The sequence below is a fragment of the Bos javanicus genome, chromosome 18 (assembly GCF_032452875.1).
Source record: "Bos javanicus breed banteng chromosome 18, ARS-OSU_banteng_1.0, whole genome shotgun sequence".
Taxonomy (NCBI): Eukaryota; Metazoa; Chordata; class Mammalia; order Artiodactyla; family Bovidae; genus Bos; species Bos javanicus.
This window is the reverse complement of record NC_083885.1, coordinates 8,322,259-8,350,236: the sequence shown is the minus strand read 5'-3', so window position 1 is coordinate 8,350,236 and position 27,978 is coordinate 8,322,259. Positions and strand designations below refer to the sequence as shown.

At 55.0% G+C, this 27,978-nt stretch overlaps 2 protein-coding genes across 3 annotated transcripts in view; both read right to left on the bottom strand.

Moving 5' to 3' along the window:
* CMIP (c-Maf inducing protein) overlaps nucleotides 1-27,978 on the bottom strand; it is a 212,911-nt gene that overhangs the window by 124,505 nt on the left and 60,428 nt on the right. The window lies entirely within an intron of this gene.
* Nucleotides 904-27,978, bottom strand: part of LOC133230007 (uncharacterized) — a 49,991-nt gene continuing 22,916 nt past the window's right edge. The window contains exons 1-2 of one of the 2 annotated variants that reach the window (XM_061386846.1): nucleotides 5,074-27,978; nucleotides 904-4,830 (exon numbers count right to left, since the gene is read on the bottom strand). The exon at nucleotides 5,074-27,978 is cut by the window's right edge and continues 22,916 nt beyond it. In XM_061386846.1, the coding sequence (XP_061242830.1) occupies nucleotides 1,643-2,737 (1,095 nt within the window). In that variant the 5' untranslated portion in view covers nucleotides 2,738-4,830; nucleotides 5,074-27,978 and the 3' untranslated portion in view covers nucleotides 904-1,642. The other variant, XM_061386847.1, reaches the window with a different exon arrangement.

The window sequence follows — 27,978 nt, the reverse complement described above, 5'->3', positions numbered from 1 at the left end:
GCTTTATCTGATGGAGCTGGGGCGGGGGGCGGGGGGGGGGTGTGCAAAATGGGGGTGGGATGTTCTTTGTCCGGGTCTGGGCCAACGTGGAGAACCCTGGAGGCCGTCGCCAGGGGACAGGTGGCAGCTTCACATCGCAGTGACAGTGTCGTGGTCACCCGTGGGCGCAGTCAGGGCCTCTGGAGCCCCAGACCTCAGGCCTGTAGTAACTTCTTGCCCTGAGCAGAAGAGCTGCAGTAGCATAAACAGCTCTGCTGAGTTCTGGCCTCTCCGGGCACCGGAGGCCACGTGACTGGGCCACACCGAGAACACACAGCCCGGCCCGCGCAGCTGGGGTTCCAGAGCTTCAGGCTGGGGGTGCGGTGGTGAAGAGAACTGGGGTCCCTGCCTCCCCACAGCGGGGGCACAAGCTCTACCGGCTGCTCCCAGCCAGGCTCCCAGCCACAGGCACGTCGTCGCCCGTGGTTTCCTCATGTTGCTGGCTTTTATCCTCCCACTTCACAGACTGGAATGCCAGGCCCAGAAAGCATGCACGGCAGGCCTCAGGGATAAGCAACTGGCATAGCCGGCTGTCATCCAGGTCTTTCTGTGTCCACACACGGTGACAAGGGTAGAAGGTGTCATGTCACACTCAAGTGTGCGATACACACGCACACACACTGACGACACACGTGCGTGCACAGATTTAAACACACACAAGCACACAGATGCGTGTACACGCAAGTGCACACAAACGCACACACGGAGAGGCACGTACCGCAATCCCCCAGACACAGGCTAGCGGGCACAGGCACGCCCAAGCACTTGTGTGCGTACACACGCGGCTCAACACACGGGAAGGAGGACACATGGTCCCCTGCGCCCTGCTGGTCTGGCCGCCGGGTTTAGCAAATGCTAGGCCTTCCCGCCTCTGGCCCTCAGGCATTTCATCACTGACGGTGATTTCCAAAGACAGTAAATAAACAAGGAGGCCTCAGGCCTAGGTCTCAGGGCCATTTGTTCAACACGTCCCAGAAACACACACACATACACGCACCATACATTACACACACACACACACACACACTCATACTTCATAAAACCCAGCCCTGAGAGACCCCCACGTGGACAGCTTCCGGGCCCAAGCGACAGACCTGAGCTGGCAAGGAAGGAGGGAGGGATCCACCTGAGATGCCCAGCGGCCCTCCACCCTGCCTGCGGCCTCGTAACAAGTCGATTAAAAAAGAGCATCTGAAACGACGGCCCCACGTCTGCAAGGCTGGCACTTTCCAGGGTCAAGTTCTGACTCTTGAATGAGAGACCAGCCCTGCCTAAGAACTTAACCCCCTAAGAATTAACCTCCTGGTTAATCTCTGCCTAACAACAGGTGGCTCCCTCATCCCTCAAGCTGGTCCCTAGGTGCGACTGCAGGTCTGGGGGTCAGGGACCAGCCGGGGATCCGAGCCTGCCCTTCCACCCTGCGTCTCCAGGTCCAAGGGTCTGCTTTACCGACTGAGCAAGCAAGCGCTCGCCCATCCAAAGTGCCCTTTCACCTACAGCCTACTACATGCCTGGCCTTGGCTGTACCCGTGCCAGCCCCATGAGCTGTAACACAGCGTGAACGGCCAATTAACCCAGGCCTGAGCGGACGGACAACCTGGGTTCAAACCCCAGCATGGACACTTGAGCTCTGACGCCAGCCGGTCCCTCGTCTGTCAAACAGGCCGTTGTGAGAATACACGGGACAATAAGCCCCCAGTAAATGTCGCTCGATCGTCTCAAACTGGTCCCCAGCAGCCCTGCGGCCTGACACCACTGTCGCCAGGCTGCAGAGAGGGGAGCTGGGCTCCGAGTGGCTGAGACTCGCTCTGGCAACAGCAGGAGCAGTCACCCGGGCCGCCTGGCTCCACCTGCGTCCCTGCCCCCACTGTGTCCGGGGCTGGGCACAGCCTGTCAGTCCACCCTCCTGCCCAGCGTCGCGGGCCAGGCCCTCCGCCGCTGTCCTCCGGCCCGTTTCTGCAGCTACGTCCTCAGGGGCGGGACGGGCGGCTTCGGACCTTGACCCGGCAGGGGGCCCAGAGCAGACTCCTCCGTGCCTGCCTCCTCCCTCTCCCGGCCTCTCAGCGGCTGCTCCAGCTTTTTGCCAAGAGTGCTCCTCTGAGCAAGGTGCCCAGGCGTGCAAACCGGACCGTCCTCTCACCGCCCCCCACCCCGCCGAGGGGTCTCTCTCCAGAAGTGACAGAGGGCCCCATGACACAGCCAGCTCGGCCTGGGGTCGGCCCACCTCCCTGCCCGCCCGTCCGCACACCCCCCTCCCCACTGACAGCCACAAGAACACACGGGGCCATGACCGGCTGCACGGAACAAGCCCAGGCCGTGACGCCTGTCCCTCCCTCGTCCTGGCACAAGGTTCCTCACACCCTCTCCACGGTAGAGGGTTCCCTGCAACAGCCCCGGCCTCCAGGGACCGGGCTGGGCTGGGCTGCCCCGCTCCGGTGCACCCACCTCTCACCGCCCACTTCCCTGCATTGTAACAGAATGCCTGCTCGTCTCCATCCAACACCACACGACCGGCCCACCAACTCCAAGGGCAGAGCCTTCCCGAGCGCCCCGCTTTCACAGCCCGGCGTCTGCATTCCCGACAGAACGTCCCACAGTGATGGAGACCATCCGCACGTGCCCCAACCAATACAGGAGACGGCGCCCACACACGGCTAAGGAGCATGAGAAACGTGGCCTGGCCACCTAAGGACTGCATTTTCAGTTTTAATTTTAATTAAATGTGAACAGCCACACGTGGCTCGCTGGCTACCACAGAGGAGGTGCGGGCCCAGAACAACGCCTGGGCCATGGTGAGTGCTCGGTACCCGCTCGTTCAATGAATGGATGAATGGCATTTACTATCCTACTTCACCAACCTGCATGGTAATGGTCCCACGGCTGTCTTCTCCTGCCGAGGGCATCCTGAGTGCAGGACAAACTTCTTGCTCAGCACTGCATCCCCAGTGTCTTTATAAACACGTGCTTCCTGTGACCTCAGTAAGTATCCACGGGAGGAATGGACCGTAGCTCAGTCCCTCTCCCCCTTCCCCGTGACACTGAGGGAAAATCGTCCCGCTGGGCTGGTTTCTGAATGTGTCTCCGGCCCGGTTCCTCCTGCCCGCTGCTGTGCCCATCTCTGCCTCACCCTGGTGGCACCTGCGAGCCTTGGCTGCCGGTGGCAGCCTCCTTCCTGTGTGCCCCGCCCTCCCCACCAACTCCAAGGGAGGAGGAGGGTAGGCCTGGTGCCCCAGACTCAGAGGAAAGGGCCTGGGACCCCTCCCCTCCCTGGGGCTGTGGGTCCCCGCTCAGCCGGCACAGGCCCCCCAGGAACGTTCAGGAAAAAAGCCCAACTCTGGAGAGTGAGGGTAACACTCACTCATTTGCGTCTGTGCGACAACAGATGCTTTATCTCTGAATGTTGGCCGTGAGCACTCCGACACTGCTGCGCTCCCCCTGCTCCGCTGACCCACTTCCCTCCAGCGTAGGTCAGAGGACGCTCCCTGCCTTCACTAGGTGTGCTGGGGGTAGGGGTGGGGAGAGGTGCTTGAAGCAAGTTCATGAATTCTCTTAAGGGCACGTAGGAACGTGGGCTTCCTCGTTCCGCTGACACCCAGACTTCAACCGCAGGGTGAAATCCTGTGCAAGGGTCCTGGGGCACATGGGAAGGTGGTGCCCGTAGCCAAGGAAGTTGGATGGGTGGACCTCAAAAACCATTGTCACAAGAAAACTGATCCCAAGGAAGGTTTCATGTCCAGAATAAAAGCAGATTGGCTGAATGGGGACTGGCCCCACTTCATTGTGACCTGGAGCAAGTCACTTCTCTCCGCTAGGCTGTATGTTCCCATCTGTAAATAGGGGCGGTCATGGCAGAACCCACCCTCAGAGTGGTATGGGCTAAATAGATCACAGAGGTCCAGGGCTTAGAGGGCGGCCCAGAACAGAAGCAGACCTCAATACACTACATTACCAGTGACACTGATGAGTCCGCCAGCCTCTTTCAGCCACAGGACACGAGTGTCTCACGACAGATCCTGGGCTGCCGTTCCCCAGTTCCAACCAGCACGGAACGTGAACCGCTGCTGGGCACCCCACTAGGTGCTGGGGACACAGAGATGGATCAGACTCCGGTCTGCCAGTTCTCAGGCAGCCGGACGCTTGCTGGGGTGACAGATGCAACAAATCAAACAGAGCGGTGCATGTGACGAGCGGGTCTTGTGAGGATAAGAGAAGCTGAGGAGTCCCACGGAGGAAGGACTCAATCTGGGCAGGCCTGGGAGGTTTCACACCCATGTGAGCTGGCCCCGGAAAGAGGAAAGAAATGGGATCTTTGGCCGTGGGCCTGCCATCCTCAAAGGTCTCGGAGTGCACAAGATCATGGGCTCTTTGGACAACAGCAAAAGGTTGCTTGTGACTAGAGCAGAGGGTGCCTGGTAAGGAACTGGCAGGGGATGAAAATGAAAAGATTGAGTTTGGGCCAAATTTGGTCTCCTCTGCCAGGAAAAAAATGAGCTGAACTTTGTCCTGTGAATGATAGAAGGGTTTTAAGCACCACTCATAAAGTTACTCAACCCTGGAGACTGGGAGCGCGCACACACACACACACACACACACACACAGTCCTGGCCCCGTGCACCCACACACACACACCCTACACACACACACACACACACAGAGAGTCCTGGCCCCGTGCACGCACACACACACACACACACACACACACTCCTGGCCCCGTGTGCACACACACGCACACACACACTTCTGGCCCCGTGCGCACACACACACACACACCCTACACACACACACACTCTCCTGGCCCTGTGCACACACACATACCCTACACACACACACACAATCTCTCCTGGCCCCGTGCACACACACACCCCCTACACACACTCCACACACATGCACACACTCCTGGCCCCATGCACACACACACACACACACACACTCCTGGCCCCATGCACACGCACACACACACACACTCTCTCTCCTGGCCCGGTGCACACACACACACCCTACACACACGCACACACTCTACACACACGCACACACTCCTGGCCCCGTGCACACACACACACACCCCTTACACACACACACATACTCCTGGCCCCATGCACACGCACACACACACCCTACACACATGAACACACTCTACACACATGCACACATTCCTGGTCCCGTGCATGAATGCGCGTGTGCACACACACAGTCCTAGCCCCATGCACACACACACACCCTACACACACACACAGAGTCCTGGCCCCATGCACACACACACACACACACACACACACACAGTCCTAGCCCTGTGCACACACACCCCCCCTACACACACTCCACACACACACTCCTGGCCCCATGCGCGCACACACACACACACACACACAGTCCTGGGCCCGTGCACACACACACCTACACTCAGGCACACACACTCCTGTCCCCATGCGCACGCATGCACACATACACACACACACACACACACACTCTCCTGGGCCCGTGCACACACACACCCTACACACACGCACACACCCTACACACACGCACACACTCCTGGCCCCGTGCACACGCGCACGTGCGTGCACACACACACACACTCCTGGCCCCGTGCATACACACACATCCCTTACACACACACGCACATACTCCTGGCTCCGTGCACACACACACACACGCCCTACACACATGAACACACTCTACACACATGCACACACTCCTGACCCCGTGCATGCACGCGCGCGTGCACACACATACACCCTACACACACACCCTACACACACACACACTCCTGGCCCCGTGCACACGCACGCGCACACACACACACTCCTGGCCCCGTGCGCACACACACACACACACACACTCTCCTGGCCCCGTGCACTGGACCCAGAGCAGAAACAGGAGCTCCCAAGCACCAAGAGCTTTCCTGATGGCTCAGATGGTAAAGAAACCGCCTGCAATGTGGGAGACTAGCGTTCGATCCCTGGGTCAGGAAGAGCCCCTGGAGAAGGAAATGGCAACCCACTCCAGGACTCTTGCCTAGAGGACCCCATGGATAGAGGAGCCTGGTGGGCTACAGTCCACAGGGTCGCAGAGAGCCCGACGTGACTGAGCGACTAAAACTTTCACTTTCACTTCAGGGACCAAGATACAGCCAAGAGGACGCGCTGTGAGAACCACGGAGAGAACCGGGAGGCCAGCTTCAAGCTGTTCGGAGGAGGAAACATCCGTAAGCAAGCGTTTCCTGCATGCGCGTGCACACACGCGCACGTGCACCTTCTGAAGACGCAGGTAACTCCAGCGCGATGCCTTTGCCAGGGCGACCACATGCAGCACCAGAGACTTTACAATAAAAAGGTTTTCCCTTGCACAGCTTTCCAGCCTCATCCTCATTAAAAAACAAAAACCAAAGCTTCCTCCCTTCTCCATCACCCACATTTAAAAGGAGAGTGTGAGTGTGTCTGCAGGAACTCAGAGCTGGGGTACAGGACTGGAGTGGCGGGGGGCCCAGGACGGATGGAATGATGTGGCAGGGGGGGCTTTACCACATGGACCCCACACTTGGTCTCTCCTTTCCTCCCACTCCTGAGCTGATGGAACGCTTTCCGCGGAGAATGGCTACCCCGAGGAGGCTCAATCACAAGGAAGATTCCTTGTGGCAGGCTGGTGCAATGAAGACATGCTCATGCTGCTTAAAACAGCAGCACTGTCCTCGGAGGACAGACCTTTGCCCCTGCAAGACAGTCCCGATCAGCAAGGAACTCAGTAAACCCTCTTCTTCAGAGAGAAAGTAGCAGTTGAAATGGAAGGGACCTCACAGGGTAGACTGGAGGGAGTCAATTTTTAAAAAAATGAATTCAAACTCAATTATTTCTTCGGAAGGAGAGACTGCCTGTGCCAAATAAAGATTTACATTTACCTCAGAGAATTAAACCATCTCCGCTAGGCTTGACACAGGAGCCAGGTGCTGTTCTAAGATATGTGTGTGTGTGTGAGTGTGTGCTCCCTCCCTCAGTTGTGTCCAGCTCTGTGCAACCCCATGGACTCTAGCCCACCAGGCTCCTCTTCCCAAGGGATTCCCAGGCAAGGGTACTGGAGTGGGTTGTCACTTCCTCCTCCAGGGGATCTTCGTGATGCAGGGATGGAACCGGAGTCTCCTGAGTCTCCTGCCCTGGCAGGGGGGTTCTTCATCTCTGTGCCACCTGGGAAGCCCACGTTCTGAGATGGCAGCTGGTTGCATCCTCGCCACGGCCCTCAGCGAGGAAGCTGAGCAGGGAAGTGACGTGCCCAGGCCACTGAGCTGAAGCCAGCGCATGCACCCTGGCCACCAGGCTCTGGGGTCAGGCTCTCACCCCACAGCCCAGCCCTCCTGTCCCGGCACCCCGGGCCCCCTCGCTCCACTGGGACGAGGCTGGGCCACACACACACTTCGCGGGGCCTACGAAGACGCAGCAGCGTCCCGAGCGACCCTGAGCTGTGACGTGGGGCTGGCCGGCCAACGCAGGCTTAGCAACAGGCAGTGATCTATGGGGGCGGACGTGATTGTTTCCAAATGTTCTCCTGGGGCCAGTGGAGAGGACTCTCTGGCTATCATGTGGCCTTGGCTGTGACTGGGGGTGGCGGGGGGTCATCACGCTCAGGGCAACGACGGTCACCAAGCCTGGCGCCAGGTGCCACTCTGCATCTTCTCAGAACTGGACGGCTTAGAGACTCCCCAAACCCAGCCCAGCCCACCTGTCGGATGGGTATACTGAGGCCTAGAGAGGAGAAGCGACTTCTCCAAAGCCATACAGCAAGCGCAAGGCAGGATCAGGATACACCCAGAGGTCCTGTGACCCTTCTCCCCACCCCACCTCACAGTTTCCCAGTCGTGGCACGGGGAGGCGGTCAGATGGATGCTCCCTGGAAGGCACTTTAAATGCACCTTTCACTAGGCCTTGGACTGAATATCCACAGCCCCTGCAAAGAGGCAAGACACAAGTGAACTTCTACATTTTCTGCTCTTTGTAGTACAACGTTCCTCCTCTGTTCTTCCATGCCGGGGATGGTGTTATGGACTTAATGTGTTTGTCCCCAAAACCCCTACACTGAAGCCCTAACCCCCAGTGTGCTGGTGTTGAGGAGGAGGACCTTCAGTAGGCCATCAGGTGTAGACGAGTCAGAGGGTGGCCCCACACGATGGGATTAGCGTCCTCACATGACGAGAAAGAGACCAGAGCGCCCTCGCTCAGCCGTGTGAGGACTGGGCAGAAGGGCGTGGGGCGGGCGGAAAGGTCGCTTAAGGAACGGGACAGCGCAAAGGAGCAGCATGAGGCAGGGCTGCAGCCCGCAGAGCCAGCAGTCGGTGACGGACCCAAAACAACTGAAGGAGAGAATCCCTTTGGGTTGGCTAAAAAGCTTGTTTGGGAGTCTTCCCAGAACGTCTTTGGGGGAAAATCTGAACAAACTTTTTGCCAACACGATAAAATGAAACAGACATTTTATTTCTACTGAAAATATATGAAACAGGTATTTGTTCTCCATCTTTTGCAGCCGCAGCAGGGTCGTGCCCCTGAAGATGGCCCCCAGTCCTAAAGCGCCCCCAGTTTTGTTTTGTTTTTTTAGATAAACCCCAAACAATTGGCAGTTTGCAGTTCCTGTTTCTTTAAAGACCTCCACAAGGCCATCTGGTTATTATGGCTTTTTCTCACTCTTTGATGGCCATCACAATAGCTATTGTTTCACCAAGACTTTCTTAAGCATTCCCGTTTGGCTTTCATAAAAACAGCCACTCTCTTTTCACACTCGTATGGAGTGAATTGTGTAATTATGGGAACACCTATAGCCAGCATAATCAGGCCTGGGAACAAACACACCGGCTCCTGGAAACACACAACGTGATTCACCAGGAGAAAAGCTCAGGGGCTTCCCGGTGCGCGGGCCGCAGAGGAGGGGTCATCACCTCTGCCAACCTGTCAAGCAAGGCTTCTGACATTTACACTCAGGAGTCCAGTTAGCACAGTTCACACAGCTCTACCGAACGAACACGGACACGTGCCCACAGTCTCAGGAGTGGGGAGGCGAACTGAAGAGGTACGCATCCGATCGGACACCTGAGGTTTATACACTTCCCACGGAACTGCCTGTTTAGGTGTAAACCTACAGAAAAAACACTGGAAGGATGGGGTGTGGGAATGGGGCTGCTGGCAGAGGAAGAGCAACATTACTCCTTTCTCTAAGGTGCTGTTTCTCAAAAGGATTTATGTCTAGAAGACATGATTGGATTTTTTTTAATCAACAAGATTTAACAGAAGCCTACAGCGCATTAGACAAATAAGCCCAGAGCCTCATATGAATGCAGGTTAGAAAAAGAATTAAAATAATGCCAAAATAAGAAACATTCAACTGGCTTCAAAGAAACAGCTGTCTGCCTCTCAGTCAGGATGAGAAAGTGAATGGCGTGGCCAGCGGCTCCTCAATGGGCAGGGCTAGTAACAGTCGGCGAATTCATCAAACCAAAGGGTTCGGACCAGACACAAGGTCACTGGTGGCGTTCAGCTGCCGCAGCAACCAGCGTGACCCTTGATTTGTTCTTGTTTAGCTGGATATGCTGTACGTCTGACAAGTCCACCGAGAAGCAGCGCTCAAAGGGAGCTTTCAAGGTGGCAGAGGTTATTCTGTGAGTTGGACAACCACTTTCAGCCTCCATCACTGCAAACGTGTTTCCATCCTTCACCCCCAGTGATCTGTGTGGGCCCCTCGTTCACGTGAGGCACCGCGTTCGGAGCTGTGGGCCGGCCATGAACCTGGAGCTTGTGTCTCGGCACACAGGGACCCAAAACCACCGACAGACAAACTATTCCACCAGAATGGTGATCGCGGCATAGAGCCCATGAGGATAATGGCCTGGCCGATCCTGGGGGTTGGGGAGGGGCCCCTGAAGCTGAGAACTGGGGGGAATCGCGGTGGGAACATTCAACTGGTTTCAGAGGAGGAGCTGTCCACCTTTCAGCGGGGGTGAGAAGGTGAATGGCGTGGTGAGCGGCATTCCCGGGCCAGGGACCCGGTGAGAACTGGGGGGTGTGGGGGACTGAAGGTGGGGGAGAGACTCAGTCTTTGCAGAGCGGTCAGAGTGCACCTGGCGGTCAGCAGGCTGGCCTGGCTGAGCAGAGGACCCCTCAGCTGGGGCAGGGAAATGAACTCCAGGGCCTGTGAGCAGCGGGGAGAGACGGGTCGGGATGGCAGCATGCAGAGCTGTGAGGCTCAGGTCAGGAACTATGCAGGTTTTCCTGAAACGCACTGGGGCACCCTGAGCAGGGTTCCTGAGTGGGAGGGTGGTATTTCGCCACGCACGTGCCGTCCATGCCCAGCCAAGCACCAATTTTGCAGCCTATGCTGCCAGCACCGCCCTCATTTTCTTCCATCACCGTGGGCCTTGCCATGGTGCGCGTCGGGCCCCCAAGGACAGCGGGACCCTTTGCAGCTGCCCTCGCCCGTCATGGCCAAGGACACCTGGTTAAAACCCGCTCACGGGGCTGCAGAAACCCTCAGACCGCCAGGCTGATGGAAACATTCCCACAGTTTTTCTCTGTGCAACGGAGACGCCTGCTCAGAAGGTCCCTGCTGCAAAGCAAGGGTTTCTTCCTCGCAGGCGGCTACACCCAACTGTTCTGCTGCAGGCCTTCTGCGTCACGACGGGGATCTCCCCAGCTAATAGGATGTTCGAGTGAACTGGAGAAATCTGGGCCGCCTGAATTCAGGGCAATCGCGTCCCATCTGTGTGTGCTCTTCCTCTGCTCTATCTAATCAGATTTCCTGTGTGCATGAATATAAATGCTGTTGTTCTGACCCGTGATGATCTGGTAAACAGACTGATTATATCAACTTTGATAGATTAAGGTTTCCAAAACCAGAGGGACGCCGTTACTTTTATTTTAATTGAAAATGGACGCAATTTCCAGTGGATATGGATAAAACTAATGACCTCAGAAGGAATCAACTTGCCGTGGGGGCAAAAAAAAAAATCAGACGACTTGTATCATCATCCGAGATCATGACAGTCTTAGTTGGAAATGTTGCACGCTATTTTGCCTTTTCTCTGTTTTCTCGGAACGAGGCTAGCCCAGCACATTCTTCTGGGTACACTGAGCTTCAGCGGGACTTGGCTCAAATTGGCAGGGGATAGGTCACCACCCCAAAATTACCGAAACCGAAAGAAATCCACAGGATCAAGACCAGACCAAGAAAATCTTATAAAACGGTAATCAAATCAACTTCCTTCCAAAACCAGGCTCTACTTAAATTGCAGTTATCAACTTACTCCATTTATGAAGTAAAAATATGGAGACACATGCCAGCCTCAAGCAAATCCTCTGAAAGAAACTCCAGCCAACCCACTGCACAATTGCTAATGATGATGAAACTGGTTTTGACCGTTTCCACTTGGTCCCGACAACCCCTCGTAGGCAGACAGAATATTCTCTCAGTGTTTACGGCGCTCGGGCTCCTGGAAGCAGGAAAGCCCATCGCTGACTCCCTGCGTGTCTTCACTGCATGAGTTCCGTGGGCAGGTCACAGAGTGTGGGGTCAGGGAGGACATTCTGAGAACCAGACTGCCCAATCCCACGCCTGCTCCTTGCAGACACCTGACCTAGGGAGTCACCTCACCCACCGAGCCTCAGTTTCCTCGTCTGAAAATGGGCACGGTGACAGTTCCCGCCTCCTCGGGAGGATACAGGGAGGCAGGAAAGCGCGTCACCTGCTTATTCCGTGCTGGGTCCGGCACAGGGCAGCCCCTGCCAAAGGCCAAGTGTTACCATTCCTCACATTCTAATACTTATTTCCTAGCTGACTAAAACGGTTTGTAGTACTCTGTTTATGAAACCAGATCACAGCTGTAACACTCATGTTTTCTGTGATATTTTCATGGTAGTGTCTAGGCTGAAGTAACTTCAGTAAAATAGCAGTAACAGCTTTAAGAATGCTGTTTGTTGATCAGTCGCTAAGTTGCACCTGACGCTTTGTGAAACCGTGGACAGCAGCCCACCAGGCTCCTCTGTCCATGGGATTTCTCAGGCAAGAATGCTGAAATACTTAATTTAAGAATACTTTCAAATTAAGTGAATAAGATAAATACTAATGTTGCATGATTATAGATGAAGCAAGTTCAACAGAAAATTAAGACAGTATCGTTGCAAAGCAACCACTCTGAATAAATTAACCATCTTTAAAAAGTTATTACTGTTCGATCCAGAACACCTGGGCTCTTGCCCGTGACGCACGCAACGCCCACACCCATCCCACGCTCCTCTGGGAATCCTTGCTCCCTCTTCTCGGGGACCGTTGCCCAGTGCTCCCTCCGGATAGCTCTCACCACCCCGGGGTCTCACTGTCACCGAGAACACAGGTCGCTTCCTAATCAGCAGGAGCTGTTTCTGGAACACCTGTGTCCGAAGCCACTGAACATTCATGGAACTCCTGATCTGGCTGTATCTAGCCAACTTTATTTCTCGGGGTCCCCCCACACCCTAGGCCAACTGGCATTCCCGCGTGCCCCCTGAAAGGCAGGCCAGTGGAGCAGCCTGAGTCTGCAGCCCAGCTCTGTCCCTGAGGGCTCCAGTAAGCTGCTTGCATAAATCACACAAACATCACATATGCGAAAGTCTCCAGAAGAGAGGGTACGCGCTGGATGCGCCGGGGTGAAGCTCCGGGACAGGCAAGACTAGTGAATGCTAATGAAGGTCAGGAGAGCGGTTACCTTGGGGTTGAGGCCACGGCGATGGCTAGCCTGTTTCTTGATTTGAGTGCTGGTTACAGAGCCATTTGGTTGGCAAAAATTCACTGAACTGTACAATATGTGTGCACATTTCTAGATGTATATTTCAATAATGTTTGCCCCCCAAAAAGAAAAGCAATGAATGACAATCTGTGCCTCAGTTTCACTATCTGTAAAATGGGCGATACTAGGGAGGTACCCAGACCTACTGGAGAGGCCTCTGCCAGTGCAGCTCCTCCTTCGCCTTCCTGTCCTAAATTCTCCCTGCCTCACCTGGAGGTCGTGAACTAGCTGCCCATCCTGAGGTCAGCTCTAGGGCTTTATTTAAGATGAAGGATTAAGTTTTGGAGACTGGCTGCAGAGCAATGTAAACATACTTAGCACCATGAAACTACACACTTTAGGACAGTTAAGATTTGTAAGACAAATTTCACACTGCATTTTGCCACAATCAGGGAGGGGCTAGGATGAACTATAAGGAAATACTCTAATTCTGAAGATCCATTCTTAATGCCCCAGAGGTAAAGACTGGAGGGGAAGGTACCAGGCTGTACCCCAGGGCTTCTATGTTTCAAAACTCTTGCCTTAAGGCATGGGAAAACGAATTAACAGCCATAGCTGTTCAAAGAAAAAACAGGGTATACATTTTTATGTCTTTGGAAAAGTACGTTGAAATAGGCGGGGATTTAGACAGAGAGCAGGAAACAGAGTCACAGACAAACAGCATTTACTGTTCTGGGGAGCAGAAATCCTGATGATTTTCTATTTTTCAACACTTCGAATATTTTACGCTCGTATTTCTTGATTATAAAACTACATGTAAGTAACTAGCCCTCTGTGCTTCAGGGTCTAGCTCCTCCCCTTTTTGGCCCAGTTTTGCTTTTGTTTTCACTCTGTGGGCTCCTGCGTCTCTAAGAGGCACCACTGCCGCTCTCCTCCACGTGGAAGCAGCTTCTGCCCTTTTCCTGCTGAGCTGAACGCCAGGCCCGGGATCCTTCCCAACACAGTGTCCAGGGCAGGGCCACCCAAGCACACACACCGACGCCGCTGGTTACACTCGCCCTCCCTGAGGCTGCCCTCGCCCCCTGGCGTGAGTGCAGGACGGGGCGCTGACGCGTACCCACGTTCCCACGTCTCGCTTCTCAGCAGAGGTGGCGGGAGACTCCACAGCCACACCTGTGTGGACCACCTCTCCAGTGATACCACCGCTCTCACTCTCAACTCTGTTCCAAATCCAGACCAGGTACCTCTTTTCAAGCCAAGGAACTGCCCAGCACAGGTTCCTCTAGAGCCTGACACAAGGGGCTTCCGCCGATGGTTAATACTGACATCAGCCCCCATTCCAGAGTCCAGGCACTCCGAGGGGATGCACCTCTGCCCACGTGCAAGACGGCGACTTCGGCAATAAGGATGGGGGGCGCTTCCAAGTGCCTTTGGTTGTCACCTTGCAAAGGGGCTCCAGGAACCAGCCATTTCACAGAACGGGGCCTCTCCTGGGTGCAGTGTGAAAGGAACTAACAATTTACTTGAGTGCAAACATTCGACACTGCTCTGCAGACCCTGGGGTTGGGTGGGGGTGCTCTGAATCCCGGCCCACAAGTTTGTCCTGCACAGGGACCCTGTGGGCCCAGAAGGGCCCGGGACGCTGCAGACACGCGGCCCCTCGTCACTGAGGCTCTCTGCGCCCTCGGATGGCACGACTCTGGGGGAAGAGCCGGATGGACCTGGAGTGCCCACAGCTCACAGGAACGTTCGAGAGCGTGACTTCTTATCACTGTAAGAGCCCATCAGCCCCTTTAGAATGTGGGGCCGCCTCAATAACGTACTGGCTTGAGGAGGGGGAGGTGGACGTCAGGGTCAAACTGGCCGCTGGGAGTATCCTTTAGCATCAAGGACACGCATTTATCACGAAATCTGCCCAGAGGTGGAAGGTCTGAGAACTACCTTACTTCTTAAAGAAGTAAGAATGTACGTTACAGAAAGTCAATTACACCAATGGGAATAAAAATAACTGTACTATTATTAATAGATTAAGGGCTTTTGTGTGCCAGGCATGGTGCTATGAAATTCACATCTGCTCTCATTCTTGTTAGTAACTTTACATAGCAGATACTTATGGCTAGTTCCACTTAGGGGAGACAGAACTTACTAAGGCTGCAGGAGAAAAAAACAACACCTCAGTGATATACTGTGAGTAACAGTGACGATAATTTAAGAAGCACAGGAAGGCATCATGAGACAAGGCCGACGAGGAGGTTAAATACCCTGGAAATAATACACACATGAGATTCGGAGCTTCCGATCAGCTGGGACATTCTGGGGAAGTTACTTGACCTCTTCACGCCTTAGTTCCTTCATCTTTAAAAAACGAAGGTGTTTAATTTCACAATACTATGAACCTACAATTAACAAAACAGCACAGCGCTGGAGCGAGGACAGTAAGTCAGCAGGAACTAACAGAAGGCTGAAAAGAGACTCGAGCACATACGTGAAATGGTCAGTATATGGTATAGTGATGTTTTACAGTAGCGGATAAGGGAACATTTTTCAGCGAATAATACTAGACACTCAGTGATCTATCTGGAACAGCACTATGCCATGCCTCACACCAAAAGTTAATTCTAGGTCAATTTTACAGTTATATGTTAGGGAAAAAAATGGGGAATGTCTGCTCAATCTTGAAATCCGGAAGAACTTTGATAAACCACTAAGACAAGTCATTAACAAGCCATGAATACAGGCTCTGAGATCCAACCACCAAAAAATGTGAAGCGTCTATACATCAATAAATACCTCATATGAAATTAAGAAGCCAGAGGAAACGTAGAAAAAGCTAACAACTGTTACCTATTCGATTTGAAAAAAATTAGTGATTCTTCTATATTAAAAATGAAAACCCTTAAAACAGCTTTTCTTATTTAAAAAAAGGCATATTCTCCAATTACAAATAAAATATATAAGAATCTAAACTGCACAAAAGAAATGCAGATAACTGATGAACTCACGGAGTGAGGGGAGAGAATGAGGTTCAAGGTGGCCAGTCTTCACGGAAGGCGCCGTGTGAGGTTCACGCTCCTTCAAAGAGTTCAGAGTTCACTATAATCAGGCATGTGTGGCCTGGCCTGTGTGGTCAAAAGGGTGCATTCCTGAAAGTCCTGGCCACGAGACACAGCTGACCGCAGGCTGCCCGGGACGTGCCCAGGTGCAGGAACCCTGACAGAGACAGGAGCCCCAGCCCCAGCCTGGTGCGGACATGCAGGCCCACGAAACGGGGGCTCTGGAGTTGTGAAAAGAGCTTCCACGGGGCCCCTCTTCTGCTCTGCCTGGAATCAGACAGGGGGACAAGGGGAGAGGAAAATGCTAGTCTCCAGGATGTTCCCCTCCCTCTGGCTGCCAGAGGACACCCGAGATGCTCACGGTCGATGGGCAGGGGCAGAACGAAGGGGGTCTCCTTGCCGTCAGACTAGTGCTCCTCTGCTGTCCTGCACACACGCAGCCCCTGCTCAGCCTCTGCGAAGACTTCAGCGGCAGCCCCTCGATTTTAAAGGTAAAGCACGGAAAGATAACATAAATACTGTCACTCAGCGAGTGTCTATAGTTTCAGAACGCCAACCACGTACCTAGTAGGCTGACTTCACTCCAGTGAGTAAAGTGAGGCTCTGCGAAGTCAAATTGATTCATTCATTCATTCACTTAAAAGGTATTTATCCAGCACCGACAGGCACAGAGCCCTGTTCTAAATGCTGGGAATACAGCAGTTGGGAGGGAGGGAAAGGAGAGGAGATAAAATTCTTGCCTTTCTAGCAGGAGGAGAAAATAAACAAAATAACAAACACATAGTCTGTTAGATTATGGTAGGTGCTAAGGAGAAAGAATAAGGTGGAGAACGAAAAATAAAACAAAACATTGCGGTGGTGGGGTGGGGTGTCAACATTTCAGATGGGTAGCCAAGGAAACTTGACTAGGCGACTTCCGAGGAAAGAGCAAAAGGAAGTGAGGCCGTGGGCGGTGTGGCTACTTAGGCAAAGATGCAGACTGAAGGCCTAGCCGGGGCAGAGGCCTCCAGGGGCATTGCGGGCATGTCCCAGGAGGCAGCCCAGGTCGGTCCCAGGGTGAGCGACGAGGTGAGCTCACAGGCCATGCTGCCTCTGCTGGCTGTCCGGGAGGTCGTGTGGCGTGCCCAAGGTTGCACGGCTAATCATTGAGAGACCAAACAGACGCTGATGGCACTCTGAGAAGGGGGCTTGGAGCCCCGTGTGGGTCACCCTGCCTCCACCCTCCTTCAGGGGCCGGTGGCCAGAAGCCCAGGGCCCTGTCGATGTTCCCCTCGCCCACCTCGTGGCACGGGGTCCCAGAGCATTGCCTCCCGCTCGCATGCATGCAATCGCAACACTCTTCTCCTAAGCGCACATCTCAGCGTGAACACCCTGTGTTTGTCTTCTCTGCCATCCAATTATGAAGTTGTCCGCAGTTAACAGGAAGACAGGTGGGGCAGGGCAGACTCTTGAGTCTGGAGACGGCAGTTTAGCAGCCAGCTCGCACATGTGTGAGGTGCATGACCTCGGATCCTAACTTCCTTAGCTGTCCTGGCTTCAGTCTCCTCATCTGTGAAGTGGACCTCACCAGGTTACTCTGAAAACCAGGGACACGGTAAGGAAAGCACCCACTGCTGTGCCTGACAGCGTCAGAGAGCCAGGAAATGGAAGCTATCAAATCACAGTAGGGTTCTGGAACTACTTTGCAGTGCAACTGTTTCCTTGTAGAGGACAAACCAGACCCACGTAAGCAAATTTATGAGCCATTTCTAAATACAAATGGCAACAGAGGTGAGATAATCAACAACTAGCCCCAACCAGTAATTTTCTACAGAAATGAATGTTTCTTCGTCAATAATCTGTTGGCTTTTTTTTTCTTTCCTGGCTATGGCAAGGTTTGAATCAGCTGGTTTGGGAAAAGCCACAGCGTGGTTTGACCTTTTGAAATCAGCTAGCCTGTAAGGAGAGGGAGCAATTCTTGAACCCAGTGAACTCAGTTCTCCAAGCAAAGGTCGGACAGCGAACCCGAGCCTGACTGGATCTGCAAAGGCCCTGCCTCCAAATAAGGTCACGCTCCCAGGTACCGGAGGCAAGGACTTGAACAGACCTGCTTCGGGGACACAGTTCAACCCACAGCAGTGACGACGGTATTGGCGTAAGCTGACCTCAGCCAGCGGTGAACATCCCAAGTTCAGCAGTGGAAGGGGTGCGAGCTGTCGGCGGGTAAAGGTGCTGGGTGTCAGGTTCGGCCTTCCCCATTATTAACCCTGAGATGTCAGGATAACACGTTTACTGCAGGGGTGTACTGCTAAACAAGCTGACGGATGGAAAGGTGGGCCAGCATACAGTCCCACCTAGAACTGCCGCCCTCGGTGGTGACAGGAGGAGGCTCCCGGCTCCATCGCCGGTGACGCTGACATCCCGCCATGGACACAGGTGTCTAGGGGGTAGCAGCCACACAGGCCCGGCTCTCCCCGAGCCGTGGGAGGGGGGGCGGGGCGGGAGAGGCTCTGCTCTGCTTCCCGGGGAGGGAGGCTTTTGTGAGCGGGAGACACACGAGGATGGATTGTCTGGGTGTCAGCGGTAGAGGGTGCGGCTGGGGGAGTTGCTGAGTCAGACGGGCTGCACCCATCCCACAAGAGAGGAATGCTCCCACCCAGAGAGATCTGTTTGACTTCAGAAAAGTGCAGGTCCCAGTGATACTCACTGAACTCCCCACCGCCCGCTCAGCAGACGGGAGGACGGGTAACAGGACACCTGGCAAGGCCCCTGGGGGGTGCCCCTGTCGCTGCGATGTTCCCCCTAGAGCAGGGCCCTGCTCACCTTGTATTTGCCTGGGACGAGGTGTCATCAGAATCCCCCTAGAAAGAGGCTCGAAAGGCAGAACACGCAGGTCCTGGGCAAGAATGTATCAGGAGCAGCGAGGCTCCTTGATCCTAAAGGAGGCGAACTTCCCCCTGAACTTGAGTGGGACCACAATCGACCTACCAAGAACACAGGATGGAAGAGGGACTCTCTAAGAATGTTTCCAGGTAATGGTGATGACCTCACCATCCATTAAGGCTAGGCCAAAAAGTCCTGCCCGGCCCCTCTTCACCCAGGCCCTTGCACAAGGGCTTTCGGGTGAGTCCACACTTTACCAGCGTGTCAGGTTCCTGAGGATGCTGCAATGCATGAGTATACCTCCGTGCGTTCAAACAACACAAACGTGTCCTCTGACAGGTCTGGAGGTCAGAAGTCCCAAACAGGTCTCACGGGGCCAAAAACCACGGTGTGGCAGGGCTGCGGTCCTTCCCGAGGCCCGAGCGGAGAGACTGCTTCCTGGCCTTCCTGGCCTCTCGAGGTGCCCCGTCCCCAGTCTTGGGGCCCCTCCAACCATCATCAAAGCTGGCAGCAGCACCCCCTCACCTGTGCTCTGTCCCCACAGTCTCCTCCTCTGACCTGTCTCTCCTGCTTCCCCTTCTCCTAAGGGACCCCTGTGGCTGCAGGGAGCCCATCTGGGTAACCCAGGACAATTTCCCATCGCAAGATCCTTGACTCGATCACATCTCAGCGGCCCTCGTGCCGTGGCAGGTCACACAGTCACAGTTCTGGGGGTTAGGATGCGACATCCTTGGGGGAGAGGGCACTGGTCTGTCCTACCACCCCATGGGAAAGCTGCCCCAGCAACCCTGGGGACCATCAGGTCCCGACTAACCTGCTTGTGACCCTGTCAGAGCTCTGTCTACCACCTGACCTCAAAAGGGGTGACCGAGGTCCACTCCGGGCCCCAGGCTCTGTCCCTCCACCAGGGAAGCCAGATGCCCACTCTCTCCATCGCCCTGCCTCCCTGGGCCCATCCCAAGACACTGTGAAGACGAAGCTTCAACCCCGTGACCTCCAGGGAGCTCTTCCTGGGGCCGCTTACCTGGCTGCCACACCCTGTTTCTTCCCTCTTCCTGACCCACCATGCACGTCACACTCTTCCAACAGGAGTGTACCCCCCGTGGTACTGGGGGGACCACGGTCCATTCATCTGGGTCGGGCCCGAGGCCTGTCTTGCAAAGGATATCCAGTCAGTGCTGGGTGGCGGCATGGATGGGCAGATGGGATGGATGGACAGGCAGACAGATGCAAGGATGGAGGGAGGGAGACTGTGGCCACGCCTGGCACAAAAGTACACACTCAATAAACACTTGTCGAGAGAAAGCCAGGAGGCAGGGAGAAAGAGAGGAAAAGGAAGTGAAGTGGGGGCACCATCCATGTTGGGAGAATGCAGCTACGCAGCAGCCAACGTGAGGAAGAAACTCAAGACAGGGGCATCTCCGGTGCCGCGTTCAAGAGCTCCCTGGTGAGCGGACACACGGTCAGCTAGAACCTGCCAAAGGTCCACCAACTGGTCTAAGCTCCGTGCTGACTCCTAAGCACACTTCTCTGGGAACCAGTGTGGGTGTCCGGACCTCCTCTGGGCCAGAAACCAGCTCGGGGTCCACCCCCACCGCCCCGTGCCACCGCAGCTCGATGCACAGGCGCAGTTCTAAGGTGCCTTCGCCTCACTCGGGCCCCACCCGTCTACATCCAGCTTTATTAAATGCTACCCAGGACCTGCCGGTGTCTTGTGGGGGTGGGGGTGGGGGGGGTGGATCACAGGACTAGGGCAGCCTGGGCCCTGTCCACTCCCAATGGAGAACTGCATCTTCACCTCAAGGCCAGGCATGCACCAGTTTCAACCACTTGCCTTAAAAAGACCATTTTTCCGTGAAGTTGCCGCATGAGTATGAATGGTGTTTTTCCGGGATTTTACTATGAAAAATTTCAAACATAAAGAAAAGCTGCATACTGCTCTACACCCGTGAGAATGGCGAGAATTTTGAAGACTCACAGTAATGAACATGGGCATGGAGGTGAAGCAACTGGAAACTTCATACACTGCTCCTAGGAGGATAAGCTGGTACAACCACTGTGGAAAACAGCTTGGCATCACCTACAAAGGCTGACTCTATACATACCCTGTATGCTCATTCCCAACTCTAAGCCAACAGAACGTCACGCACAAATCCCCAGGCGGCATGTGCAAGCGTTCCTGAGGATGGACACAACCCAATGCCCACCGCTAGTAGAATGGTACAGTCGTAAGCTGAAACACAATCTGGCAACAAAAACGAACATCTCACAAGGGAACCCGATCACACTGAAATATGGTTGTCAAGATACTCCTTACGACCTGTGGTAGAGCAACAGGAAAAGAAAACGTCTTACCGCATCACATAACAAGCTCTAGCCAAGGGTCTGATAACTACCGTGACTCTGGAGTAGCGACAAAGGTAACAATATTCCAAGATGGTCTATAACGCCGGAACGGGCCTGGAAAGCTTCCGGGCCGTCCACTAGGGGCCGGGGCCGGGTCCCGGTCACGGCTCACAGTACCGCCAGCGGGCATCCTGGACGGAAACGCTGTGTGTCAGTTACAGGCCAGTGACAGCAAAGCTGCCGTTGTTTTTTCACGTCCAGGGTCACAGATACCCTGAATTCTATCCATGGGCCTGAGGATAAGAACTGGAAACTGGGGGTTTTCTTTCTGTCCCCTTTACTCTATTCCTGGTGATAAAATGCTCCCTGAACCTACGTGTATATACGAATAAGGGAGGGTCTCAGATACCTGCACACGAGCATGCACAGCGGAGCTGCTTCCATCAGCAGAAAGGTGCAAACAACCCACAAGTCCACGATGGATGAATGGATGGACACACTGTGGTGTGCGCACACACACAAATATTATTCAGCCTTAGAAAGGAAATTCTGACGTGTTACAACATGGGTGAAGCTTGAGAATTTTATGCTAAGTGACGTAAGACAGACACAAAAATACAAATACTGTTTGATTCCACTCATGGGAGGGGCCTAGGCTACACAGATTCATAGAGACCGAGAGGAAAACGCGGTCACAGGGACCTGGGGCAGGGAGCATGCGAAGTCAGGGTATACTGGAGACAGAGCTTCTGTACCAGAAGATGCAAGTCAGGCTCCGGAGACGGATGGTAGCAATGGTTCCACAACAAGGGGAAGGTACTTAACACCACTGAACTGCACGCTTACAAACGGCTAAAATGGTAAGCTTTGTGCCATGTATATTTGACCACGATCATTTGTGGCTCAGCTAGTAAAGAATCCGCCTGCAATGCAGGAGACCTGGGTTCAATCCCTGGGTTGGAAAGATCCCCTGGAGAAGGGAACGGCTACCCACTCCAGTATTCTGGCCTGGAGAATCCCATGGACTGTATAGTCCATGGGGTCGCAAAGAGTTGGACACGACTGAGCGACTTTCACTTTCATAAATAAGTAAGTAAACTCCCTGCAGAACACGGAAGGCACTGGCTTTCTGAGGACAGGAACCGCCTCCCCATGGCTGGGGGCCAGCTGCCACACACGCCTGGGCTTGCGAGCTGCTGGGCCACCATGGGCAGGCTGCTTCACCTCTCCGGTCTCAGTTTCCACCTCCACGGGGGGCTGCAGGCACAAGGGCAGCTGTGGCGCGTCAGGCATGGGTGCCATGCCAGCAGGGCGGCGGGCCCGCTGTCGTGCGGAGACTTCCGTGACCCCGCGGGGTTATGAGCACCGTGCCTACCCCAACAGGGGACTTAGCTGACTTGCCCAAGGTTGCCGGCAAGGCCGGGCTGACAGAGGAGCCCAAGTCCGACCTGTGGTTATCTGCCTGCTGCTTGTTTATCGTCTCTCCCACTGGGCAACAGGCTCCAGCGCGACAGACCCTGAGTCTGTTCCGTTGGCCACACGGTCCCCAGGGCCGCACACAGGAGGCTCAGTAAATACCTGCCCGGCGACAGGAAGAATCCAGTTCTGTCTGGTCCCAAAACTGGCTTCCCTATAAAGAGCGGGATGGTGGCGGCCACAGGGCCGGGGCGCTCCGGTCTCCGTGCGGAGCTGCGATTGCTGCTATTATTGCTCAGTCGCCCAGTCGTGTCTGACTCTTTGCGACCCCCTGGACTACAACACACCCTTCACTACCTCCTGGAGTTTGCTCAAACTCATGTCCATTGAGTCGGTGATGCCATCCAATCATCTCATCCTATGTCGTCCCCTTCTCCTCCCACCTTCAATCTTTCCCAGCATCAAGGTCTTTTCCAATGAGCCAACTCTTCTCATAAGGTGGCCAAAGTATTAGAGTTTCAGCATTGGAGTTTCAGTTTCCAATGAACACCCAGGACTGATCTCCTTTAGGATGGACTGGTTTGATCTCCTTGCAGTCCAAGGGACTCTCAAGAGTCTTCTCCAACACCACAGTTCAAAAGCATCAATTCTTCGGCGCTCAGCTTTCTTCACAGTCCAACTCTCACATCCATACATGACCACTGGAAAAACCATAGCCTTGACTAGATGGACCTTTGTTGGCAAAGTGATGTCTCTGCTTTTTAATATGCTATGATACCCTCCAGCAGAGGTGGGGCCGGAGGCAGCCGCAGTGAGAGGGACAGAAAAGAAAAAAAATACACCTGTGTGCCTTCTGGGGGCCGCACCCGGCCACACACTGTGGCACAGCCCAGGCGCAGCTGGCGAGGACACCGGTGACCCAGGCCGCGGCCCACGTGCTGCTGCCAGCTCACATGGGGGATGCTGACGGTTCAAGGGGTCCTGGCGCTGAGAGAGACGGGGCACAAGCTCAGCCCTATGGCCATGCTCCCTGGATGAGGAGGCTGCGCCTGAGCAAGCAGCTCAGGGGTCCCCAACAGTGACTCAGCACAAGAGGCAGCTCAGGGCGCCCAGCGGCCCAGGGACCCCAGTCTGCCTCTGCCACCCCGATGCCGAGGGCACCCGACTGGGAACGAGGGTGGTCGGGGAGGCGGGCAGTGGGCCCCCACCACCGAGAGCACGTCAGCGGGTTTCCTGTGCAGACGGCGTTCTGGGCCACAGGGCTCTGTGGGGGAGTGGAGTGGGTGGCAGTGACCTAAATCAGGCCAGGGCAGCTGGGCTGGGTGACTCGGGGACCTGGGTTCCTCGCCGCTGGGCCGGGCGCCAGGCAGGCGTGAGGTGTGAGAGGGACACCCTGCCTTTGGAGTCCCACCAAGATGGGCGCTATTCAGGGGCTCATGCAGCCCACTTTGTAGCCAGGTGACCGTGGGTGAAAACAGTAAAATGGGGTGAATCTGCACAAGAGGGCAGGCGCAAGGCCCCTGCACAGCAGGGAAAATGAAGAACTGAACAGGAGCCAACAGCTGCAGACCCCAAACCCAGGAGCAGATGGTGCAGAGGGGAAAAGGCAAGCTGTAGGCACGTTTTAAGAGAACACATGAAGCAACGCTACACATTGTCTACTGTTCCTTACGGCGACGGAAGTGTGCGAAAGTGCTTAAAATCCTATGGAAAGATCTACACCAGACATACAATAAAGGGTACCTGGAGGCGGGTGCTGAGCCAGAGGTCAAGGTAATTAATTACCACTTTTCCAGGGATGTTTTATTCCTTTTACTTATATCAAAGAGGATATAGAATATAAACAGGGGTCAGTCTGGGTAATAGAAATGCGGTTTTTACTATTAGTCCTTGACGCTCTTTGTTTGATTACTGGCTAATCTGAAAGTCATCCAGGTATCAGTATATGGTCAAGTAATGAATCTTCTTGATTGCATGTGTCCTAAATTGTATTTTTCTTTTTAATTCTCAAAATTCAAAAAGAAGAGGTCTCCCAGAGCACAGAGTGCTCCTTAAAAGTGCTCACTAGACTGCAGTCCTCCCAATAAGAACCCAGAGCTGGGGCGGACGGCACGCCTCTGACCTCTGGAAGAGCTCGGGGTGTCCAGCGGCGGAGGCAGCCTCGCCGAGCCCCCCAGCCCACTGCCTGTGGTCCAGGGGTGCCCACCCGGATGGCACCTCTACTAGCAGGGTCCCCTCCGCCAATCACGCTCCAGCAGACCCGGTGACGGCACCGGCCACCAATCGGAGCGCTGGCCGGCGTGAGCAAAGAGTGTGCCACGCCGGGCTGACAGGCTGTCAGCTGGAGGCAGAGACGCTTGCTTCCTCTCGGGGAGCCTTCATCAAGGTGCCTGTGCAATTTATGGACGCACTGCCCAGCACCGAGACCGGCGGCCCCCGTGCCTGCCCACGCTGAGCTCCCAACTTTCAGATTTCCTCTTGTATCCTAACGGTGCCCCTTGAATCCTGCTTACTCACTCTGCCTCCCTCATCCCCAGATAAAAAAGAGGTGACACCCCGCGAGCTATGTCTGTGTCATCCGTTCATCCTTCTATGGAGAAATCCTAGCTGCAAGATTCAGACGCCAGAGGGGGAGAGAAATACTCAGGATACTGTCTTCCTTTCCCTGGGGCTCAACAACCCAAGCGACCCCCACAATGTGGCCGTGCTGAAACCTGAATGCAAGGTGCCGAGTCAGTTTTCCAAACCGTCTAGTTTCTCCTAAAAACCAAGGCAAACTCGGATGGGAAATAATTCACTGCAGGGAGCCACCAGGAGGAGCTTATGAGTTCCCCCACAGGCCCCACCTGCTATGCTCCAGGTGAGCATAAAGCCCCCTCCGCAGCGGAAGGGTCCCAGACACTCAGCACCCTCCCCTTCTGGAAGCAGAAACACCCCAGCACGACCCTGTCTTTCCAAGAAGCAGCAGTGGCGTTTCAGGGAGGCGGTGCCCTCAACAGCAACCATTCTGCAGAGCAGAGCGGCAGTGGGGGCAGTTCGTGCTGTGCTGCTCAGGGGGGCGGCGAACGCAGAGCCACCGGATAACTAAAACCTCTGCTGTCTTCCTGCCACTGCCGACCATCACCATAGGAACCACATCCTGCTGCTACCATGGCAACCGCACAGTACCATCCACTCAGCAAGCAATGATGCAGAGGCCACTCAGGAAAGCTTGCTTGCAAAAGGCCTTGGGGCTGACAGGGTCCTGCGGTCCACAGTCACGGGGACCAGGAAGCGGCAGAAGCCTTCTGAAATGACTAGCCTGGGAGTTAAAAGCCCTCCTCCTGCTCCTCAGGAACTAATGTACCCCCCCAAATTAAATCCTTTCTAAAGTACCTTCCTGTCCCTGAGCTGCAGAAATTTCCAGAGCAAAACACCTGAGATAGGAACTTCACAGGTGCCTCTCTCCACATCTGGCCACGGCTCAAATGGAGACAACAGCAAGCCGTGAGACCACGGGGCTTCCACAGTAAGACCACAAGCTCCCTGTGGCAGCCTCTACAGCAGACCAGGAGCAGGCAGAGGCCCTTTCAAAAGCAGCATGTGATTTCCTCCTCACAACTCTGCTCATCAACTGAATGTCCCATTTCCTACCCACATTTTACAGAGGAACGAGGCTCAGAGAGGGTCAGGGACCTGCATATGGTCACACGGCACACTAGGCAGGGCTGTCTGGATCTGACTCTCCGGCCCTGAGAGAGTCTGCTCACCTTTACCACCTCCAATGCTGTGCTCAATGAATCGGGCCCTACTTAAGAACAGCAGCTAGTGGATGAATTTTAGTAAGTGTTATCTTCAGTAAGCATTCACACAGCGATTGCTTACTTTGTGTGAGGCCTTGTGTGAGGTACTTTGCATGGGGCAGCGTATGAGTCCATGAGGCAGAAGCCACTGCAGAAGAGGAATGTGAGGCACAGAGAGGTGGGGGTGCGTCTGAGGGCTGCAGACAGCAAGCAAGAGGGAGGCCTGGGGTTCAAACTCGACTCCAGAGCCTGGGCCCTCAGCCAGCCGCTTCCCGACTACGCCAGCAGGTGAAACGCAAGCACGGATCCAGCCACCCAGCCACCCTCCCAAGGTCCCCACGCTCCGGCCTGCACCTGTCACCCCACGGCACGGGTGAGAAGACCCTGCCTGGCCTCACAGGAGCATGTGGGTCACGGCCCATGGCTGGGTGCCTGGCGCCCCTCCACGCACCCTAATAACGGCCCACCCCAGGGAGTCACGGCTTCAACGCTCCCTCTTCATCCCGAGGCAACAATTTCAGAAGCCACCTCCCGTTCACTGCAGTCCAGGGAGACAGAGCCCCCAAGGCCGAGGGCATGAAGGGAGGAAATGAGAGTCTAGTCAGTCCCTGTAGCTCACAAAGGTTATTTCCACGCTGCATAGATTGGGTACAGCTGTATGACACTGCCTTATGATAAGGTAAGAGTGGCTGAATGCCGGCAGTTGCATAAGGTTTGTCTCAGTACCTGGGCCTCCCACACACCCACTTTACAGATGAGGAAACTGAGGCTCCGTGAGGTTACTTGACCTGTCTTAAGAAGTCACTGAGATGGGGAGCAGGGGCTCCAGAACTGGAGCCAGGTCTGTCTGGTCTCAAAGTCCTTTCCCTCCAACAAGCCCTGCTGTCTCCCCCAAGGGCCCCAGGGGCTGGGAAGCCAGGCGAGGGTGGGGCTGAGTGGGGAAACAGGCCAGAGGAACCGACTGCTGCGCTGCGTGAGATCTGACGCGGGGGCCAGGGGCGAGGACCTTCTCCAGGGACCCAGCTCACTCTCAAATGGACGCAGCTGAGACCAGCAATTATAGGGATTTCATCTCACTTTTTAAATCAGTACCAACAGACACAGAACACGGGAAAAGACCCTGATGCTGGGAAAGAGTGAAGGCAGGAGGCGAAAGGGGCAACAGAGGGCGAGATGGTTGGATGGCATCACCGGCTCAATGCACACGAGTTTGAGCAAGCTCCAGGAGATGGTAAAGGACAAGGAAGCCTGGCATGCTGCAGTCCGTGGGGTCACAGAGTCGCACACAACTGAGCAACTGAACCACAACACAGGAAGCAGGCAGACAGTTACTTAGTCGCTAAGAGCCCAGCTGGCCAAGTGAGTAAGGGAGGGTGCTAACGCCCACTGCACACACTGGCTGAGAACTAAACGTCATGCTGGGAGCCGCGAGCCCAGCACCGCGCCTGGGATGCGGGTGGGGCTCCAAACCCGTACTTCTGCTGTGCACGGCTGGCCTCTGGACCGCCCGCCAAGCTGGACGGGTGCGGCCCAGCCTGCTCCCCTGGGGGACTTTGGGAGGAAGCCTTTCCCAAGCCTGCGCCCTCCTCTTTCCCTGAAAGGCCCAGGCATTTCCTGTACTCCATCCACCACGAGAAAGCCCCTGTTTTCATTCACGACCCTGACACCTCTCTCTGCTTCCCCAAGTCCATGGTGTCAAAGGTCCAGAGGACACACAGTGGGCCAGAGCAATGGAGTCCTTCGCAGA